The sequence below is a fragment of the Macrobrachium nipponense genome, chromosome 41 (genome assembly GCF_015104395.2).
Source record: "Macrobrachium nipponense isolate FS-2020 chromosome 41, ASM1510439v2, whole genome shotgun sequence".
NCBI lineage: Eukaryota > Metazoa > Arthropoda > Malacostraca > Decapoda > Palaemonidae > Macrobrachium > Macrobrachium nipponense.
Window position 1 is genome coordinate 5,202,056 of NC_061102.1, and position 23,445 is coordinate 5,225,500.

General features: G+C 35.7%; 2 protein-coding genes across 3 annotated transcripts in view; both read left to right on the forward strand.

Annotated features, from left to right (window-relative positions):
* The first annotated feature begins 10,356 nt into the window (after positions 1–10,356).
* LOC135212456 (PSME3-interacting protein-like) lies at positions 10,357–18,266 on the forward strand. 2 transcript variants are annotated; one of them, XM_064245855.1, is made up of 5 exons: positions 10,358–10,511; positions 12,252–12,448; positions 12,802–12,927; positions 13,515–13,711; positions 17,891–18,266. In XM_064245855.1, exons 2-5 carry the CDS (start codon positions 12,255–12,257, stop codon positions 18,127–18,129), a joined length of 756 nt encoding a protein of 251 aa, XP_064101925.1. In that variant the 5' UTR covers positions 10,358–10,511; positions 12,252–12,254; the 3' UTR covers positions 18,130–18,266. The 2 variants fall into 2 exon arrangements, with proteins under 2 accessions (XP_064101926.1, XP_064101925.1); XM_064245856.1 differs by lacking the exon at positions 12,802–12,927 and having other exon boundaries at positions 10,357–10,511.
* A 2,289-nt stretch (positions 18,267–20,555) lies between these two features.
* Positions 20,556–23,445, forward strand: part of LOC135212454 (protein mono-ADP-ribosyltransferase PARP3-like) — a 15,896-nt gene continuing 13,006 nt past the window's right edge. Inside the window, exon 1 of the mRNA XM_064245854.1 lies at positions 20,556–20,690. Within this exon, the coding sequence (XP_064101924.1) occupies positions 20,601–20,690 (90 nt within the window). The 5' untranslated portion in view covers positions 20,556–20,600. The remainder of the gene's footprint in view (positions 20,691–23,445) is intronic.

Here is a 23,445-nt window from a genome sequence, read left to right on the forward strand (position 1 = left end):
CGAGGTGTTTTTCTATCCCAGTTAGAAAATTGCACGCTCTTAAACGTCAAAAGTACATGAAAAAGCTCGGCCCTTGGTAATTTTTTATATGTTAGAATAAACAAGCTATTCCATTTGATAAAGACTTAGAAATGTGTACGGAAGGTAGCCAAGAGTAATCATATTTAATTTTACTATGAAATCTTCAACTATTTCAGTTCATTCAAATGTAACAAAGGATATCTGCCTTTCTTAAAGTATATACTTGTGTTCTTACAGGCCATAGTTTAAGGTATGCAGAAATCATGCTCAAGGAAAATGCTCTGCTAGATGTTTCTTAAAAATATACATAGTACACATTTGGTTTATTGATTCAGAAATTTAATATTAAAAGCTATTTGACAGGAAGTAGATATTACATATATATAATTCAAATATGTATCTTCATCATCATGATTCAAGAGCCAAAACATGCTAATATATTTCACAGTGAAAGATATTAATATAATCAGGGGAAAGTGTTGACTGCCACATTCAAGATGCCCTAAATAAAGGCATAAGCCACGAAGGAAAAAAAACAACGGAGTCCTGTGTATATGTACAGGCCGTCCCCGGGTTACGACGGGTTCGGCTTACGATGTTCCGAGATTAAGGCGCTTTTCAATTATATTCATCAGAAATTATTTCCAGGGTTACGACTCCTACAATGCTCATCTGGCAGAAGAAATATAACACCAAAAATGCAAAATAATCAATATTTGAAGGTTTTTTGGATGAAAAATGCAATAAAGATGCAGTTTACATAGTTTTCAATGCACCCAAAGCATTAAAAGTAAGGTTTTCTAAGGATTTTTTATGATATTCCGGCTTACAATGATTTTCGGGTTACAGCGCGTCTCAAGAAAAACACCATACAAACAAACAAACAAGCGTCTCAAGAACGGAACCCCCGTCGTAACCCGGGGACTGCCTTGTAAATATATTATATATATATATATATGATATATATTATATATATAACAGAATTCCATCTAATAAAAGGAGCCCATAAAAGCACCAAAATATAGAGAGAGAAATACTATATTTCAGAGACTGCTGTCTCCTTCTTCAGGTAGATGAATAAGAAAAGTTACAGAAAGGTGGTTTATATTCCACGAGGTCCATCTATTGCATCGCATAGATTCTTTAACACACTGGAAGGGGTAGTATACTCAAAAGACCTGCATGTTTTTGAAGAGGAGGAGATTCTCCATTGATGTCCTCCTTGTGTATCTCATTTTAAAAAACTTGGAGGGGATGCAGCTATCCTTTTAACCTTCTCCTCCAGTTACCTACCTTTTACTATCATTGTTGGCCATGAGAGGATGCAGGTTAAAAAGATATAAGAGAAATCCTAAACAGTGTCGCAAATGTTTTGAATATGGCCACATTCAAAACTCGTGTGAAAACAACAAAAGATGTTCTGTATGCTCTGCGGAGCATGATAATTTTGACTAGTGTGTAGCAGCCCAGTACTGTTTTCAATGTAAGTGTGATCACACTCCAAATTCTAGGACTTGCCTCAGATACAGATTTGAAGAAGATGTATTAGCAGTGGCTGACAAAGAACATGTCAGCATTAGCGAAGCAAAGAGTGTGGTAATGGGGGCAAACAAAAGTGCCAACTCTACCTATGCTTCAGTAATAAAACTTATGAAAAGTTCCAGCAATGTAAGGCAACTAATAACTGCATCTGATAATAGGCATCACATACCTGCTACTTCACGGACTGTAAATAATGAAAATCCCCAATCTGTCAAGAAATTTTCATCTGCTAGTGCCTTGGAGTCCAACACCAAAAGTTGTACTTCAAGAAGTACAGAAAACTCACCTACCAAAGTCAATACAAAGGTGACTAATATGATAGTTGCAGGCTCACCTCCCAAAAAAAGGGAGCCACAATCAATTAATAATTCAGGAAGCTGTTCCAAAAACGCTTCCAACAAGAATAAGCTAAGGTACCAATCCCAATTAGATAGAGCTACTTCAGAGCCATCAATTGTCACAGCCACAAATAAAAATGAAAACAAAACTATAATTACAACTACCAAGAAGCGCACAAGGAATACATCCCCAAATAATGATGGCTTTAAAATAAAAACCTCAAATGGGTTCAAGTGTTTTGGAAGAGATCTCTCCACCTAGAAAGTTGGTTCCAAAAGCAGTTTCAGCCCAAAAAAATATGAGTTCTGATCAGTCTTGCCGCCCTAAGACAAATGAACCTTGTGATTCGCAGAATCACAGTAGAAATTCTGATCAGAATAATTACCAAAAATATGATCAGCCAAAAACTCTAAATTCCAATTCAAATGAAAAGGGATTAAAGAAAGTCACTTATAAAGGAGAACTTTCCTCTCCACACTAGGAACAGTACTTTCCCTCTAAGGAGTGGGAAGTAGCACTTTTTACCACCTTAACATTCATGTTCGATATCCTTCAGTGGAACTGTAAAGGTCTCAGAGCCCGTGCAGAAGACCTTAAAGTCTTAATTCATGAATTCAATCCAGGGATTATATGCCTGCAGGAGACAATGTTAGGTAACTCTCCTTATAATCCTGGACTAAATTATTCAATATCTAACTCCTCTCCCCCAAGTGGTGGTCGAGCCCATGGAGGTGCTGCAATTATTGTTAATAAAGCTCTGCAGCACTCCATAATACAATTAAATACAACTCTACAGGCTGTTGCTATTTCAGTCATCTTGGAAAAGAGGATAACAGTCTGCTCCTTATACCTCCCACCAGATCTTGTTTTTAACAGTGAAGATATTCAGTCCTTAATTAACCAGCTTCCAGCTCCTTTACTTCTCCTAGGTGATTTTAATGCCCACAACCCCCTTTGGGGAAGTCGGTTTCTAGACAGTAAAGGGAAATTAATTGAAGACGTTATTGATAGGAATGATGTTATCCTATATAATAATGGGTCAATGACTTTCCACAGCATTCATGATCATCATTTCTCTGCACTGGACTTTAGTATCTCTTCAACAAGTATCCACCTTGATTTTAGTTGGTCTGTTGACGAAAATTTAAATGGGAGCGATCATTACCCGATCCATTTGAAATATGCTGTGAATGGTCCATCTGAAGTTTTACCTAAGTGGAAGGTAGAGGAGGCAGATTGGGATAAATTCGGTAAGGACGTCATACTAGATACGAAGTTTGAGTCATTTCATTCTCATCTAGATGCTTATGATTACTATATTGAATCTACTCTGAAGAGTGCTGAAGGCTCGATTCCCAAAACAAAAGGCAAACCTCGTAGACCTGCAGTTCCCTGGTGGAATAAGACTTGTGGTATTCTGAGGAAAGTTACTAGGAAGTGCTACAGACGTTACAAAACTAGTGGTTCTCCTCAGTCTAAATTAATCTACAAACGTGCTTTAGCCAAGCAACGGCGTTTTTATAAGAGAGTCAAAAGAGAAAGTTGGCTCTACTATATTTATTAATGGAATAAACTCAAAGACTCCACTGAAAGTGGTGTGGCGCAAAATAAGGAAACTGAGTGGGAAATTTGTTGCGTCACCATTACCCTCATTAAAAAATAAATGACACTCTGATCACAGAGCCCACTGAAGTTGCCAATGAGCTAGGAAAACACTTTTCTGAAGTTTCCAACGCCAAGAATTATTCTCGAGAATTTCAAAAAATTAGGAATTCTGAAATGATTCTGGAATTCGATTCAGGAAAATCTGAACCATACAACTACAGGTTTTCCTTGAGAGAATTACGGGAGGCGCTCTCCTTCTTAGGTGACTCCACACTCCAGGTGAGGATACATCATATCTGAAATGCTTAAACACCTCCCAGACGATGCCAAAAAATATTTACTGAAGATTATAAACAAAATATGGGAAACTGGAATTTTACCCAACGACTGGAAAATATCCATAGTTGTTCCAATTAAAAAGCCTAATAAAGATGCTTCCCTAGCCACCAGCTATAGACCAATAGCTCTAACCAGCTGTGTGTGTAAGCTGATGGAGAAAATGATAAATACTAGACTAGTTTGGCACTTAGAAACTAAAGGATTAATATCATCATTTCAATTTGGTTTCAAGAAAAACCGCTCCACCCTTGATCCGTTGCTGAGGCTGACCAACCAAATCCAGCAAGGATTCGCCAAACAATGTCAGACCATCGGAGTATTTTTTGACCTCGAAAAAGTATATGACACTGCCTGGAGAATTGGCATCATGAAAAAATTGCACAAGATGGGCATATGTGGAAGAATTATCAGATTTATATATTCCTTTTTAACTGACAGATTTTTGTGCAGGAGGAAGGAGTTCCCCAAGGAAGCGTTTTAAGTGTAACACTCTTTTCAGTGGCAATAAATAGTGTGGTTGAAAAAATCTTGCCTCCTGTTAAATGCTCACTTTTTGTTGATGACCTTGCAATATACTGCACAGGATATGATTCATTGTCAGTATGTAAACATCTGCAAAGGTCTATTAACGCAATTACTAAGTGGGCTGATGAGAATGGTTTTAAATTCTCCTCTTCCAAAACAGTTGCAGTAAGATTTACCAGATGCCGACATGTGGAAGAAGTTCCCACACTTAGTTTAAGAGGATCTATTATTCCTTATGAAAGTGAAGTAAAATTTCTGGGGATGATTATTGACCACAAATTAACATGGACCAGCCACATAAATGCCCTAAAGATTAATGTGAAAAAATCTTTGAATATATTAAAGGTTGTTTCTGGTTTTAGTTGGGGGGCTGATAAAAAATCCCTTTTGAGGCTATATGACTCGCAGTGTCGCTCCAAGCTAGACTATGGCTGTCAGATCTATTCCTCAGCTTGTAAAACCAAGCTAAAGGAATTGGTTGTTGTACAGAACATGGGGTTGAGAATATGCTCAGGGGCTTTTAGAACTTCTCTTGTCGAAAGCATATATGTCGACACAGATCATCTTCCCTTGATCTAAGAAGGTTGCGATACGTGGCTAGAATGAAAAGTGCTCCCAAAAATCCCTCCTTTCAAGTACTTAAGGAAACAGACTCGCGGAATTTCTCTGGTACAAAAGCTTCTAAACCATTCCAATTCGACTGAATGAGGATGTTAGGGATAACCATCTCAAATCCCAGAAAGTCCTGGAAGTAAAACATCCTGTAAATCCTCCATGGCTTATTCCTGAAGCATTAGTATGCAAGAAATCATTTAAGAAGAAGGATTGTACTGAAGAAGAGATCAGGGGAAATTCTTAGAGCACGACGTTACCCATGCCAATTATGTGAAGATTTGTACAGATGGATCAAAGTCAGATAGTGGTGTTGGGTGTGCTGTTATCCTTGGTGATACAGCTAAATTACCTGACTTTGCATCAATATTTACTGCCGAATTGACAGCCGTAATCTCTGCCCTAGATTTAGTTCTTCAAAGTAGTGACACTAATTTTGTCATATACTCGGATCCTAAAAGCACTTTAGAAGCTATCAAAAGATTTAATAGCTTTCATCCATTAATCCAAAAACTTCAGGAGTCGCTTTTTCGTATATATTGTCTGCGTAAGTCAGTCTCTTTCTGTTGGGTTCCTTCTCACGGATTCACGGAAACGAGACCGCAGACAGGGAAGCAAAAGCTGCCAGCGCTTTGCCAGAAACAACCTTCAGGAAAGTGCCTCTTACAGACCTAAAAAGTCCTATTAGGTCTTATATATTAAGTAAATGACAAGAAAGGTGGACTTCTCCTCTTCTTGCCAATAACAGTAAGTATAGAAGAATTAGGAAAAATATACAGCCGTGGCCTTCGTCATTCCAGCTTGACAGACGAGCAGAGGTTATTTTAACGAGGTTAAGGATTGGACACACTTACTTAACGCATCACTTTATTTTAGAAGGAAGCAGCCCACCAGTGTGTGCTTACTGTGACGAGATACTAACAGTGGAGCACATTCTGATGGTTTTTTAATATATATTACTCCATTCATTAAAATTCATATTTTTAATTTATTTATTAGTCACATCTAATTTTATGAATCATTTCTTTCACTGATTCATTAATTCATTTACCATAATTCAACTTATTTAACCTTCATTACGGCGCTGAATGGCCTTCTTGGCCCCAGTGCCTGGGCTTTAGCCCTAAATATCATACATCCATTCATCCATCCACAGGTAAGCCAATTTAGGTCACTCCCGCTGATAATCTTCCTTTAATCTTCTTAAGTGTCGGTTGAATCAAGACCTTGATTCGTAAGTTGGGACTTTCGTACGTCGAGGTTCCACTGACCACCTAACAACATAAAACTTTCAAGCCTTGACGTAGATTCCCTGTTCACAAAAGTAACAGTACAGGACGTTCTTCAGTTTTTGAGGGAAAAATTATCCCCTCATTCAGATCATTTCCCATTGGCGCTAGACAAAATAATAAAGTTAGTTGAATTATGTGTATCTAATAACGCATTTTCATCCGGGGACTCATTCTTTAAGCAAAAATTCGGGTGTAGTATGGATAGTCCTTTAAATCCTGTTTTAGCCAATTTGTACATGGAATACTTTGAAACTACAGCAATAAATGCAATAAAACCCAAAATAAATGGGGCAATTTTAATTGATTCTTTTTAAAATTAAACTCATTAGTGACCAGCATTAAATTTAAAGTTGAATGGGAAACAGACAACAAAATCCCTTTTCTTGGTGTTTTAATAATCAGAGACATGACAGAATACAAATTTACCATATACAGAAAACCAACGTTCTCACTTTCCCATATTCACTACTTCAGCTATCATGACATTCCTATCAAGATAGGCGTGGCCAGCAACCTATTCTTAAGAGCCTTACGAATTTGTTCTCCAGATTTCCTGGAAAAAGAATTTGAACTACAGTAATTCATAAGCAACTTTCGTCTTTAAGGTATCCTGACCATATAATTAAGAAAGCAATTCACAAAGAAATGTAATTTTCTACCGACCCCCTGAAGACAAGACCATAGACACACCCAACAATAAAATAAAAATTCCACACCTGGACAGGATTAAGATGGTGACCCAGACCCTTGGAAAATCTAACCCTTTTGCATTTACTTACCCAAATACCTTAGCCAAATCCCTGATTAACGTCCATTAAAATACATCCGCCAAGGACACAGGCGTTTACAAAATCCCGTGCCTGGACTGTGATCAATCTTACATCGGATTTACAGGAAAATCACTTCTCCAGAGATTAATACAGCACAAACGGTCAGTTAGGTATGGACAGCAGAACTCTGCTATTTTCAACCATATAAATGAACATAACCATAGTATAAACTGGAATTTGTCATGTATAATTTATAGCAGCAACTGCCAGTACAAGAGTCAAATGATGGAATTGGCCTTGATTAAAAATAGGCAGATAATGAATATCTCAAGGGGAGCATAGGAACAGATGTCATCGACAAGGTTTTCATTCAACCAATACTTAAGAAGATTAAAGGAAGATTATCAGTGGGAGTGACCTAAATTGGCTTACCTGTGGATGGACCTCTTGGTATAAATACCACCTTTTCTGTAACTTTTCTCATCCATCTACCTGGAGAGGGAGACAGCAGTCTCTGAAATATAGTATTTCTCTCTCTATATTTTGGCGTTTTTATGGGCTCCTTTTATATATATATATATATATATATATATATATATATATATATATATATATATATGTGTGTGTGTGTGTGTGTGTGTGTGTGTGTGTGTGTGTGTGTGTGTAACATAAAGAGGGGGATTTGCTCTGAGATATTTTAAATAATGTATAATGTGATGTGCTATGACGTTTCTTGGAATGTAGAGAATCAGCAGTTTAACTTCCCTAGATACAAAGTGTTCGAGCGACAGCTTAGGAATGCTTACGCAGCTTTCTTCGAGGTGGTATGATCAAGACTGCTGTCTTAAGCAAATCAGTGCCCTCGTCCTGTCGCCATGAGAGAGCTTGGTGCAGAGGTGACCTTGAAACTGGATTCAAGTGGTTACCTGGGGCGTGAACATCGTGAACATTGTTCGTACGTATGTGTGCGAGCCTTTTCCTCCTACATAATGAATGTAGGCTTATCATGAAGGGTAGACTATTGCAGATAGAAGGCAAGGCCGGGATGGCCTCTGCCAAAGTATTTTTGTTGGTGTTAGTGCAACTGCGCTGAAATGGGTGAGTGTTATTATATCTATTTTGGCCAAAGTGTGGCTGGATTGTATTTGAATATTTATTTCAGAGATATTCTGTTATATGATCTTTTGATTATGCTCTTGAGCTTACCAGAGTGTTCTCCTGTCTTCTAACAGGCGTTTCTGGAAGAGGGGGACTATTTTCTGGAGAAGAATGGTATTATTCTTTGGAGAAATGGTATACTGATTTAAGTACTGTGTAGGCTGTTAGATTAATTACCGAGGGTTAGCTAAGTTATTTGGACTTTGAGTTAACGTTCCATTTAATCATTCTGTTAAGAATCTGAGTTATTCAGTTAGTACTTTGCTTTTAAATAAATGCATATTTTTGTAATTCACGGCTCTGATTTGATGACCTAGATAATGGAGAGAGAGAGAGAGAGAGAGAGAGAGAGAGAGAGAGAGAGAGAGAGAGAGAGAGAGACAGACAGACAGACAGAGACAGAGAGACAGAGAGAGTGCTATTGGGAATCAGATAGAGAGAGAAAATGTTACCAGTTGTCTTTGGCCGCTCTTGGCCTATCGCTACCTTTTAGAATAACGAGATAGTTGGCCATTTCAGTTATTTAATATCATCATATATATAATATCTATATATATTATAGATAATAATATATATAGATTATATATATATATGATGAGCCCATAAAAATGCCAAAATTTATCAAATAGCACTATATTCTAGAGATGACTGTTTCTCTCTTCAGGTAGTTTATGAATGAGAAAAGTTACAGAAAAAGCTGTATTTATACCAAGAGATCCATCCACAGGTAAGCCGTTTAGTTTGCCTCAGAGAGTTTATTCTGTATTTATGGTTATTTATATGGATAAAAATAGCTGGGGTCTGTTGTCCATGCCTAACTGACCACTTATGTTGTATTAATCTTTGGGGGAGTGATTTACCTGTAAAACCGATATAAGATTGGTCACAGGCCAGGTATGGGATTTCTCCTGTGTCTTTTGGGATTGGCTTTTGTTGGATGGTAATCAGGGATTTGGGTAGGTAAACACAAAAGGATTACTCCACGTCATCATCTTAATCTTGTTCAGGTGTGGAATTTTCATTTTATTGTTGGGTCTCTCTGGGCTTGTCTTGAAGGGGTCGGCAGAAGATTACGTTTGCTTTATGAATCGTTTTCTCAATTATATGGTCAGGGTACCTTAAAGATGAAAGCCGCTTACGAATTCGTAAGGCTCTGAAGAATAGATAGCTGGCTAAGCCAGAAGTCCGTTTTTCGCAAATTTAAGAAAGAACTGGTTAGACTACACCGGCTGGAAAAAAAAATTAGAAGAATGCCTCAAGGAACAATTCCAAAAATGTTGGATTCGGGAGATGGATTCTGCAATGGGGGCCTTTCCCACTCTCACACAAGATATTCCTGGAGCAAAGAATTACAAACACATCTTTGTGCTACGTAGAGTGATATATGAAATCCAGTCTAATCTTCGTCTTCTTACAACGGACCACATGTAGGGAGGTAGCTCCAGGTATCTGGTTTCATTTTGTTCCGACATCGCTGCCTATAATAGCGCGACAGACTTTCCCGTAAGTTAAATAACTTGATAAACATTAGCGCCTGGGATCATCTTGAGCAACAAGATAAAGTTTTAGCTTTATTTAACGCCCTCCATACTGTAAACCAAGGTTTATCCATTGCCCTTATGCAACACCGTAAAAATAATGTAGACTTTATATTGCTTTTAATAAATTCATATCTGATAAAAATTACAGCCGTGAAAAGATAGGTTTAAAAGGCATTTTACTCTTGGTATAAATACCGCCTTTTCTGTACCTTTAATTATTCATAATCTACCTGGAGAGAGAGACAGTACACAGTCTCTAAAATACAGTATTACTTATTTTCTATATATTTTGGCGCTTTATGTGCTCCTTATAGTAGATGGAATTCTGTTGTAACAATAATTTTCCCAGTCATATATATATATACATATATATATATATATATATATATATATATATATATATATATATATATATATACATATTAAATTCTGCGATTGCTGAAATTCGATAATAGTATGTCTTGTACTCCATTATGTAATGAAATCGAACTTGAAGTTACCTTGCTGAAAGATTCAGCTTCGGGGAGCCATTTTCTATTTCAATAAGCTATACTGTCGTTAGTTTTTTGTAAGTTTTGGAAAGTATTTGATATTTATAAAAATAAATTTAACATATGCCAATTAGTATATTTAATTTTGTTGTTGATATCTCTGATATTACAAGAGGTACGGCAATCCAATGGCTCCCCGTTGTTCAAGTCAACGACAGAGTCAAAACAACTTGACAAGTTCTCAAACTCACCAGCAGATTGTCGTGTAAATAAAAGGTAATTTTACCACGACGATTCTCTCCCGTTCTCCATTATTGAAGTAAACCTTAATAATCAAATTAAATATCATAATCTGACGGCCTTCAGATAATCACCAGATGCATGTTACGTCGATTAACGTATCCTTTTGCTGTTTACTATACCTATCTTTGGCTGGACAATGCCTGCTCAGTTCATTAGGTTAATGGAAGGAAATGCATGGCTATTATTACTTTACAACATTGCTAGGTAATTTTAAAGTCATGGGTTACTCGAACGCAAATGAAAAATGGACTAAAGATTAAATAATGATTTTAGGTACTACTACCTAGGCTAGGCACTAGCTAGGTACCTAGGCTAGGTAGGTATACTAGGGCTACCTCAATTCCCAGTCATGTTATAGCTACCTAAACGAGGACACCAATTGGACCCCTGGGTTATTCCGTTTGCAGGACGAGGGTACCGATAACAAATGCAAATTTCACAATATAATTATTTAGAGCTAATATTCAGGCTACAAGGCAATCACCAAAAATCATGAAGCACTGGAATTTTGCTAAGACAATGAACCTAACCTATCCCAGGGTGCCAGGTCTCCTTAGCTGGCCTTCATTTGATGGGACGTGACTGAGAATGCCATAGAAGTCAAGGTAGATCTAAGATGGGGGTAAATGTAATTTTTGTTTTATAGTTTTTTCTGTTGTGGCCTTTCCATAATTATATTCCTGTACCTGTAGGTATAGCCTAGGTCCACTGCCCTGGCTCAAATAGGGTAAAATACCAGATGGCCATTGTCTACTATAGCACGACCACCTTCCCGAGAATCGGAAATTATGGCCTTAATTTATGACTTGGGAGAAAAAAATTACTTCGAGAGAAAAGTAGAGGTCTCGAGGTGTTGCTTTGATGGCTGCTGGCTCTTGACTATAATGTCCATCTTGGGTTACAGGATGCGTTAAAGTAATTTTTCGGGAAGGTGGTTGCTCTACCGGCCATTCGGTATTTTACCCTAGTAGGTCCACTGGCCTGGCTCAAATATGGCTGGCTTGATCAAAGTGTGTGCTTGCTATCCCTCCCTTGTAAATGGCCTATGCATGTGCATACTCAGTGTTACACTGTCATCAAGTACTATCCAGAAGGGTTTTCTGGCTTGGCTACAGTTGTATGCATATAGGTATGTTTTGATATAATGTTTCAGATCATTTATGACTTGCGCCATTGTTTTAGTTTGTTGTTCTTTGTAAATACCATTAGGTTCAAGCCTTAGTGTTCATGTTAATGAGCGCATTCCAGGGCAGTTTCCCCTTCTTGGTGGGGGACCAATATACACAGTTTATTATATTGAATAAGTTTGTTTTTCTTCCCCTTTAGTTTAATATCATGTCCATGAAGGTCAGTTTTTACTTTGGTCTTTGCTCCTAGCAGTATATTCCTAACAGTATATGTTGTTTCTTAATAAAAAGATTTTGTAGAATAGTTACATATATTTATAATTACATCAATGTGTATGTATTCATTTAATGTATACCTTTGTTATCAGATATGTCTATTTATATTTGTATCTACTATGTTCTTCAATACAGTATTCTTTTTTCATTTATTGGCCAGCTTCTACAGAATACAGTACTGTATGGTATTTTTGGTAGTATTGTATTCTGTGGAAGCTGCCTGCTTAAGCCAGCCATATACGTACATTGTTTTATATTTTTTAAGAATGTATTTTATTGCCAAACTAAATAAAGTTTTTGCTTTTTATAGAAGATGAGTAGTGGATTCATCAGTGAGAAAGATGTTGCGGAACGCCGACGAGTGAGACAAGAAAACTGGGAAAAAAACAGAAAAGAAGATGATCCTTTGGAAGCTCCTGAAGAGCCACCTCCGGATCATCGTTCTTTGTACGATCGTCTCCAAGAACAGCGGCAGAAAAAGCAAGAAGAGTATGATGAAGCCCATAAGTATGTCTAAACCTAATGTAGTTTTGTCTTTTTGGTTGCAGATGTTAAAAATGTTGAATAGCTCTTTATTTTATTTTTTTTTATTTTGTACAATAGATTAAATCAGAAAGACAACAAAAGAACGTTTTTTCAAGTTCTACTGAAGATTATCAACTTCTGATGTAGCTTATAAGAATGTAAAAGAAATGGAAAAGTAACTAACTTCTATGCTCCGAGTAGGTATGATATGCTGTATAAACTGTGTGTATTGCCATATGTCAAGCCTCATTAAAATAAGATTGAAAAGAAAATATGATCCTCACATGTATGAGTTGGACACAAGTATGTAAATTAGTCAAATGAATAATTTACAGGTTCAAGAACATGGTAAGAGGTTTGGAGGATGATGAAGTGGACTTTTTAGAGCTTGTTGATCGAAGCAAATTGCAAGAGGAAAAGAGAGTTCGCACTGAGGAAAATACTGCCATGGCTGAATACAGGTTAGATTATCCTTTCCTATATCAAAATTGATTGAATTCATGTTTGTGCTCTTTATCAAGGTTGTTGTTCCTGTTAAGATATAGAACCTTTGACATGCATAGTTACCATATTTTATCTTAAAGAGCCAAAGGAGAGCATGTCAGATATACACTTCACCCACAGCATATTTGCGTGCATGGCCAGTAAACTCGCAGAACTAAACTTACTTCTGTATTTTCTTTGATTAATTCTCATGTTTTTCATTGTCTCTAGAGCTAAATTCTGTTGCAGTTAATTGACGCATAGAATTTTTAGTTTATTGAATTTCATAAAATTGAATGCTAAGTGTGAAAATGTTAATGCTTGCACATTAAAACTGAAGACCAAGACCAACAGCGAAAATTATTAAGTGCAGAGGAAAAATAAGAGAAAGAAAAATACTTTGGTATTTGAAGGATAACGAAAGATTTCTGAGGTCAGTGAACGGTTGAATATGTGTGGATGATAGTTATTGTGAGTTTTTAGTTTCTGGTATTTGTATTCTACCCACATTTTAGATTAAACAATAATTTGGTAACACTCTAAAGCAGAAATGACTTTATTTCAGGAAAAAGGTATCAGCCATGCAGAAGAACTGTGCTGAAGAGGAAATGAGAGCTGAGATGCGAGTGGGAGAAAAGAAGCCAACAGGAGGCAGTGGTATTAAATCGCACTTGTCCCTTTTGGCTGGTGCTATCAAGAGGAAGCACAGTGATGATGATAAAACTCTAGAAGACGTCAAGGCTTCTAAACTGCCAAATACTAGTAAGTTGGTGTCTGAGTTTTGCTGGGCTAAATGCATCATTCATCAGCTCTTATTCATATACACGTAGTACTAACTTATTTAATGATCTCTCTCTCTCTCTCTCTCTCTCTCTCTCTCTCTCTCTCTCTCTCTCTCTCTCTCTCTCTCTCTCTCTTTCTCTCTCTCTCTCTCTCTCTCTCTCTATGACAACAGAAAAGCAAATCCCGAAGAGGCTCTACCCAGATCTATACAATGACGGGAAAGAGGAAAAAATAGACAAGAAAGACAAAATCTGCAACCTTTTGAAAAGAGGGAATTGCAGATTTGGAGAAAGATGTTACTACAAACATCCATAAGATATGTCAAAACTATGAAATGTATGGGTAAATGTGCATATAGATGGATATGGGGATGATTGCAGAGATCTGCATCCAAAAAATATGTAAAAACCTAAAAGAAGGAAAAGGATGTAAGTTCGACAAAAAATGCAAATATATGCACCCTGTAGCCATGAATCATAATCAAATAAATAACCAACCAAGTAATAAAATCCAAAATAAGAAAGAAACAAATAAAGAGAGAAATCAAGAATATCAGGTAAAAGAGAAAAGCAAACCACCAATGAGATATGCAGAGGTGTCAGCAAAGAATTTCAAAGCATCAGCTCCGAAATTCTACTCAAGAGATAATAACTGTATTTATTATGCAAGAGGATATTGCAGAAAGGAAACGGAGAAAATTGCAGATTCAGACACAAAATGAATAATTATGATGAAGGAAGATCAAATATTATGGAAAAGTTGGATTTTTTAATGTCAGAATTTCTGGAAATGAAAAAAAGAACAACATACCAGAAACAGAAAGAGATAGGGAAAATCCTTTATTACTATCAGTATTAAATGAAGGAGAAAACACGCAAACCATCATAGTGATGAATGCGCAGGGTTTAGTTACGAGTAACTCAAAAAGAAAAATAGAGTACTTAGAAGAACTAACCCAAAATTGAAAAGAAAATAGATATAATGAATAATAAGTGAAACCTGGTATTACCCAAGAGACTGGGAATGATGATCAAATAAAAGGGTTCCAAACTTATAGATCAGATAGAAAAAATAGGAATCAAGGGGGAACCGCAATATATGGGAAAGACAAAAAACAACATATATGAGAAATATAGTAACTCAGAATGTGAACTAATAGCGGTAGAATTTGAATCTGAAAAATTGATGAACATAGTAATATATAGACCTCCTAATACTAAAGAGTTTGACTTAATAATTGAAAATTGGATGATATATGTAGAAATCACAAGGACTGGACTATTCTCCTATCTGGTGACTTCAACTTCCTTTCGTAGAATGGAAAGAACGAATAGGAGATTGTGGTTGTACTTATACATATAAAAAAGAGAGTAATAGTAGTGCAGAAGATAAGAGGCAATTTGAAAAGCTATTAGATATGCTACTAGAATACAACATTCAACAAATAAATCACCTGCCAACAAGAAAGGAAAATACTTTAGACCTAGTATTTGTGAACGAGATGAATTATGTTAAAGAAATAATAGTTTATAATGCGAGTATTTCAGACCATAATGTCATAGAATTAACAGTTCATTCCAAAGCAAGTGAAAATAGAGATAAGCAAGAAATGAAAAAGTGGGAAGATATGGAAAATACAACTTCTACAGTAAAAATATAAAATGGTCAGAAATTAATGAAGAATTAAACAAAGATTGGGATAACATTTTCGTAAGTGATGACATAAGGGTAAATACGGAGATATTATATAAAAATATTGGAGATAATAGTGGAAAAATATATACCGAAGAAGAAAAGTAAACATCATTCATTGCATACCAAGAGACAGAAGAATCTTGTTCCAGAAAATCAGAAAGTGGAAAAAAGGTCTTGCAAAGAAAAAAATGCATGGAAAGTTATAGAACTAAAAAGTAAGATAGAAAATGCAGAAAAAAAGATTATACAATCAAAAGAAAATGAAAAACGGGACTTGGAAGAAAAAACCCTATTAAATATCAAGCAAAAAACCCCAAACTATTATACTCATATGCGAAGAAGATGAATAAAAGAAGAATAGAAATAGGCCCTCTGAGAATTGAAGGGAGATTAACGAATGAAAAAAGGAAATTTGCAACATACTGGCAGAACGATATAAGAGAGAATTCACCCCTAGAATAGATAATGAAGATAATGATATAGAAGTAAGGGATGAAAATAGTGAATATTTAGCTGACATAGATATTAATGAAGCTGATATTGTGCAGGCTATTAATGAAATTAAAAATGGAGCTGCTGCAGGGCCTGATGGAATTCCTGCTATTTTGTTAAAGAAAGTAGTTCATTCTATCGCAAAGCCACTTGCAATATTATTAAGACAAAGTGTAGATACAGGCAAGATATATGATGAGCACAAATTAGCGTATATTACCCCTACTTTCAAAAGTGGATCAAGACTAGAGGCAAGTAATTATAGGCCTGTGAGTCTAACATCACATATAATGAAAGTGTATGAAAGGGTAATGAAGAAAAATATTATGAAACATTTAATAAAAAATAATTTGTTTAATAAAGGACAACATGGTTTCGTACCCGGAAAAAGTACACAAACCCAACTGTTAGTCCACCGTGAAAACATATTCAAAAATATGAAAAGCGGAAATGAAACAGATGTGGTTTATTTAGACTTTGCAAAAGCTTTTGATAAAGTAGACCATAATATATTAGCGAAGAAAATTAGAAAACACAATATCGTGGATAAAGTAGGAAGATGGTTAAAAGAATTTTTACACAACAGAAACAGATAGTTATTGCAAACGACGAGAAATCGGATGAAGCCAAGGTAATATCCGGTGTGCCGCAAGGTACGGTGTTAGCTGCAATACTGTTTGTTATTATGATTGAAGACATAGACAATAATGTTAAGGATTCGGTAGTGAGTAGTTCGCAGATGACACAAGAATAAGTAGAGAAATTACTTGTGATGAAGATAGGAACGCTCTACAAAGAGACCTTAACAAAGTATATGATTGGGCAGAGGTAAATAGGATGGTATTTAACTCTGATAAATTTGAATCAATAAATTATGGAGACAGAGAAAGAAAGCTATATGCATATAAGGGACCTAATAATGAGACCATCACAAATAAGGAAGCAGTTAAAGACCTTGGTGTGATGATGAATAGGAACATGTTATGCAATGATCAAATAGCAACTCTGTTGGCAAAATGTAAAGCAAAAATGGGAATGTTGTTACGGCACTTCAAAACAAGAAAAGCTGAACACATGATTATGCTTTATAAAACATATGTTCGTAGTCCACTTGAATATTGCAATATGATATGGTACCCACACTATCAAAAGGATATTGCACAAATAGAGAGTGTACAAAGGTCCTTTACAGCTAGAATAGAAGAAGTTAAGGACCTAGACTACTGGGAAAGACTACAATTCTTAAAATTATATAGTCTGGAAAGGAGAGAGAACGCTACATGATAATTCAGGCATGGAAACAGATAGAAGGAATAGCAGAAAATATCATGGAACTAAAATATCAGAAAGAGCAAGCAGAGGTAGATTAATAGTGCCCAAAAATATACCAGGAAAAATAAGGAAAGCACACAGGACATTAATCCACTACGCACCAGCATCGATAATGCAGCGTCTATTCAATGTGTTGCCAGCTCATCTGAGGAATATATCAGGAGTGAGCGTAGATGTGTTTAAGAATAAGCTCGACAAATATCTAAACTGCATCCCAGACCATCCAAGATTGGAAGATGCAAAATATACCGGAAGATGTACTAGCAACTCTCTGGTAGACATTAGAGGTGCCTCACACTGAGGGACCTGGGGCAACCCGAACAAGATGTAAGGTCTGTAAGGTAAGGTAAGGTCTCTCTGTGTAATTAATATGATAGTAGTACATTTCTTTTATGATTAACAAGTTGAACCAGACACTGAGTCCCATTTCTCGACTTATGGCGGGTTAGAACATATTGTTTTTTAATTAGAGGTGAAAATTGCAGTAAGACAAGCATACAAACATAGGACTGCTAGGTTGGGAGAGGGATTTAGATATGGAATGTCCATATTAATAAAAATTAAGAATTTTGTTACGGAAAAACTTCCTTTCCAGTTATTATTATGTAGTATACTGTACTTGATGTATGTGTTTTACAGGTAATGCTAGTAATGGTGAAAAAGAAGAGACACACAGCAATAAAATGAGTACAAAGCCAGGCTTCCAATGTATTGCAGTTTTGCCAGGGTTGGGGGTATACACAGACTCCAGTGATTCTGATAACAATGTTGATTCGGACAGTGACGAAGATGATACACAACCTCCACCTCCACAGCAACCCCGCGACATAACAGGGCGAATTGTGAAGGCTCCTGCACAGTGTAGTCAGTCCAGTTGATTTTTGAAATTGAACAGCTGGTGTTTTTAGGGCATCTGGATTTTAAATCATAAGAGGAAATCCTTTAGTACGACTGTTATAATATTTAAGGCATTGTTCTGTTATAAGTGCAAATAAAAACGAAGTCCCAAGACAAAGATTTTTAATGGTGTGACTGATACTTATTCCAAGGCCGAGGTGCTCCAATAGAGATAGAAACTTTATTATTTCAGTTGAAAGTTCAGGAAAAGAATTCTCATGTTTTTTTTTTTTTACCTCATCACATACAAATGGTAGCATACATTACCTGTCTGTAATTGGTTTAAACCAGATGCACAATGTGCCCCATATGATAGCAGACGGATGTAATTGGTGAAATTGTGCTGTAGTTTGTTTTTGTTTCATTACAAGCCTATCAGTTGTAATCAGCCATGATCCAGTGTTTAATTCTACTAAGACAATGTAATTTCTGAAATCTTGAGATAGAAGTTGTAGCCAATCAAAAGCATATTGATATGTAACCTTCATCTCATCAGTTGGTAAGTTACTGTCCTTATTCTTGGACATGTTTCCATGAGGGTTCTCCCTACCCTCGTATAGCTCAAGTTTGGAAATTAAATTATCGTTCATCATCGTTCCAAATGTGTAAATTTGTTGTATGTACTGTACATCAACTAACGAAAATATTTCCCAAGTGCTATCTAATTAACATTCAGGCTAATTGCAATTGATGGGATTGTCATTAAACGAATAGTTTATGTATTACACGTTTTTTCATACACACTCATCATCAGTTGTAACTACCCACCTCTCGATCCATTCATTCTTGCTTTATGAAAAGCTTTACACAAAAATTTTGAGGATGTCGTTTACAACCTACCTATTGGCTGAAGATCAAGGTACCCACTTTTCTTAAGATATTATCTGTAATGGGGGATTCAACACTCCAAATCATGACTCGATAGTGGTTCTTGAGATTACATAAGAAAAATAATTTTGCTGTAAAACTTTCATGTTTTTCAAATATTGGTTTTATTGGTACGAAATCTGAAATGATTATTTTAGTGAAGTTCACTCTCGACGTGGTTCGGAACGGAAGTCACGTAAAGCCGTTGGTCCCGTTGCTGAATAACAATTGGTTCCATGCAACGTAAAAACACCATACAAACAAACAAATACTGAGCTAGAACTCTTCGGAATACAATATTGCTGGAATCGTGATAAAAACAAACACAAACATAGGTCAAGATAAATCTTAAACGAATATATTCCAGAGAGTAAAGGAAACAGCATTAACAAAGAAGCAAAGATTGCTCATTAAGCAAGACAAAATGAAAACCAGGTTAAAAATCAAAACAAGCCTCTAGAATAATGTGACCAATATCCTACTTTTCTTGAAACCCACATTACAGCCCAGCTGAAACAATATAAAAATGTTACTGTCCTTTTTGACTTACTCATCATACGGAAGTCTCAGGTTATATTAAAAAAAAAAAAAAAAAAAAAAAAAACTGCGGAGGACTATTGTAGAATTATAGTCCTACCAACTAAGGAGAGTTACTTGCCAAAGTTATATAAGTACAAAACGTGCATCACAGGAGACCACTTCACTCGTGTAAAAATTACTCCCGATTGTATCAAATTCTTTGCACCAAGCTATTCCAAACAGCTTCAAGTGAAGAATAAGTTTTTATACAAGTTCTCCAACCTCCTCCAGGAATCACTTGCAGAAGCTGAAATTCCAGACTTTTGATCACTTTTAAAAATACTTTTGGATGATTTTGACAACTTGTTTGAAGACTCCCGGCGTAAATATGAATATATGGCAACTAATTATATTTGCACATCCATATTTTTCGTCCTTTCAGTGTTCTGATGCGCCAAACTATAAGATGCAGGTGATTCATTTAAGCGACTTCAGAATTATTTCGCTAATTTTCATTCATCTTCATTGATTCATGATATAAAGATGAGTTGGCCTTGGCAATCCATTCTATAGCTACATTCCTACACATATAATTGGCCTGATCCATTTAGCACATTGTGCGTCCATAGCCTGAAGCTATTATAATTTAACGATTGTCGCATTCACATCTTTGTAGTACAGCATGTACAGAACAATGATATAGATATAGTAAGTCAGTAACTTAGATACAAATTTCAAAAAGGGGAAATTGACAATATTGACTCATAGCCTGGTCTCTGCAAGATTTTGCAGGTTTACGCGGGTCAACACTAGCTGTTGTTATGGTGACGCAGCGCCTGCGCCTGAGTAGCCAACGCTTCATATAAAATTTGATATTATCAAACCAATTTTGATTTTCTTCCTTTTCCAACCTTAATATAAGTATCAATTAATTAGAGATTTTTCATCTGAAATATTTTTTTCTATGCGATCTATTCACATTTAAACCGGTTAACAACAAAGTGGTAATACTCCGTACCGAGAAACAGCACTGACGTCGCGACCATGAGCTATTCCTGGTCGTCAGATGCCATACTACCACTGTGAGAGAAGGATCGCATCCCATCAACAAACCTCATTGTTAGCAACCCCATTTTTGTCTGTTCAGCTTGCCAGAGTGAGTAGAATATTACACCGTTGATTAGAGGTATCCTGGACTTCATATTGGAAGTAATGTCACGTCTCCATTCGTTTATTACCGCTGTCACGCCGTGAAAGACCGTCAAGGACTTTAGGGTAACTATACTCGTAGGGTGGAAAGCAATGTTCGTCAGTCATGCATTGCACCATGTTAAGGGAATATACATCAATGACAGTCATCGATATGCAAGTTGCTAGTTGCATATTGCACCTTCATTGCATCTTGGCATCATGCGATGGTTAGGTAACTGAGAATACCTTGGAAAAAGTGTTCTCATTGCTTACGGTTTTTAAGGGGAGTTGTGTGGTGGTTTTTATTTTTTGTGTATTTTGGAGTGGACAGTTGGAATTTCCTTTATTAAGATATTTTGTGGGAGAGGACAAATTGGAATTTCCCTTTTCAAGATTTTTTTTAAGACGACAAATTGGAATTTCTTTTTTAAAGTTTTTTTGAGAGGACAAATTGTTATTTCCTTTTAAGATTTTGCCATTCTGGTGTAGGTTTTTCATTAAAAGTTTCGTGAGTTGTGTGTGTATATATATATATATATATATATATATATATATATATATATATATATATATATATATATATATATATATATATATATATATATATATATTATATATGTATATATATAGTATATATATATGTATATGTATATACATTATATTTATACATATATATGTATGTATATATGTATATATATATATGTATATATATGTATGTATATGTATGTATATATATATATATATATATATATATATATATATATATATATATATTTATATGTATGTTATATATACATATATATATATATATATATATATATATATATATATATATATGTATATATGTGTATATATATATACATTTATTTATTTATATATATAGTATGTATGAATTCTTATTACGTCCTCGTGATTCCTAATTTTAAAAGCCTTTCTTTTATCATTTGGAACACCAAAGAACAACCTTGAACCGGACAGTCAACCAAATATCTTCCCGAACGGATCTACCCTTTATATTTTCAGGAAAAAAAAAATGAATTTAGATGTAGGCCCTGATATTTACTTAGACTTCGAGTGTGCTCAATGTGTTGTACATATTTCTTCAGACTCAACTTTAATTAATAACTAATTTCATTCTGCTTTGAATTGATCGGCCTATAGGAATGTTTAAATAATCTATAATGGTTAACGATGTATATATATTTATAGAGGATTTAGATAATACAAACATTTAAACCCCAATAGTTATTTTTATTTCCTTTTTTTTTGATCGGCAAGTGTTGTAATACAAATATTTAAACCCCAATTGTTATTTTTTATTACTTTTATTTTTTTAATCGGTAAGTGTTGAAAACGTGGAAAACGTTAAGGCCAGTTAAGCCATTACCTTCATTCCTTACCCCATTGTTATTGTTTATTTTACCTGTCTTTTGTTAACGCTATAGAATTTTCTTTGCGGCTAACAAATATATATATAGCTACTTGTGACAGTTGATAGGCCTATATAAGTCAACAAGATGAAATCACGATCCACAGATGGGGAATAGGTCTATCATATTTTCTGGTACTACCCTGTCAGTTATGACATTACGCTTCTTATCTCGTCAAAACAAAAGTATATAGAATAAGGGATCAACATATTTATAAAATATATATTATGTATATATATATAATATATATATATATATATGATATATATTATATATATCACCTTGGTCAAAACCTTCAAATTGGTGTATGGCGCTGGATCGTGCATGGCTGCACACTCTCACTTTCAGACTAGGTAGCAGCAGATTTATAGAGCAACAGGTTGAGCATATGCCTTTTTTTCGTAGTTATAAAGAAAGAGAGAGAAACTTTTTTGAAGTCATGAAATTTTCAAAGCGCTTCAGTGGCGTGGTTGGTATGGTGTTGGCGTCCCACCTCGGTGGTCGCGAGTTCGATTCTCGGCCATTCCATTGAGGAGTGAGAGATGTGTATTTCTGGTGATAGAAGTTCACTCTCGACGTGTTCGGAAGTCACGTAAAACCGTTGGTCCCGTTGCTGAATAACGCTGGCTCCATGCAACGTAAAAACACCATACAAACAAACAATGAAATTCTCAATACGAAATTAAGCAATGACAACCAATTAAGCCATGTCGATTTCTATAAACCCGGGTGCTACTTATACTACCTGGTCTGCAAACTGCATGCAGCCATGCAATATAGGGTCATAGACCAAGTTTTGAAGGGTTGGGCGAAGGTAATATTTCCTCTTCCATCATATTCAGAATGTGTCTGTTAGAAGTGTCAAGCTAGAAAGGGGGTATTCCCATAGGATAATGTCAAAACCGAAAATACTGTGGACCTAGTATATGCGCCTACCACCTCTTGGCTTATATTAGACTACTATAACAACTGTCACATAAGTACCGGCACACATTTGGGTATGTTGGCCTTAAAAAGAAAGTGTCACAGGAACGAAGAAACTCCGTATTGACTGATAAATAATGATGGCTTATCTCGCCTTATCGTTTTTCATAGTGTACGACACTTACCGATAAAAATAACACCCCTTTTGTGTGTTTAAATCTGTGAATCGGTCAAACCCAATTTGAATATACCAATGGTAATCGATAAAAGATCACGTGATATTTTCTTTATGCGAGTTATGTCTGCAGTTGTAAATACACGCATACACATACACAATCTGTTCATATGCTCCCAATTGTCATATTT

What these genes read in the sequence shown, in the direction of transcription:
- LOC135212456 (XM_064245855.1), top strand. Translation starts at nt 12,255, where the DNA reads ATGAGTAGTGGATTCATCAGTGAGAAAGATGTTGCGGAACGCCGACGA. An exon ending in GAGTATGATGAAGCCCATAA is followed by an intron (nt 12,449 to 12,801) that starts GTATGTCTAAAC and finishes AATAATTTACAG; the next exon opens with GTTCAAGAACATGGTAAGAG. An exon ending in TTCTAAACTGCCAAATACTA is followed by an intron (nt 13,712 to 17,890) that starts GTAAGTTGGTGT and finishes TGTGTTTTACAG; the next exon opens with GTAATGCTAGTAATGGTGAA.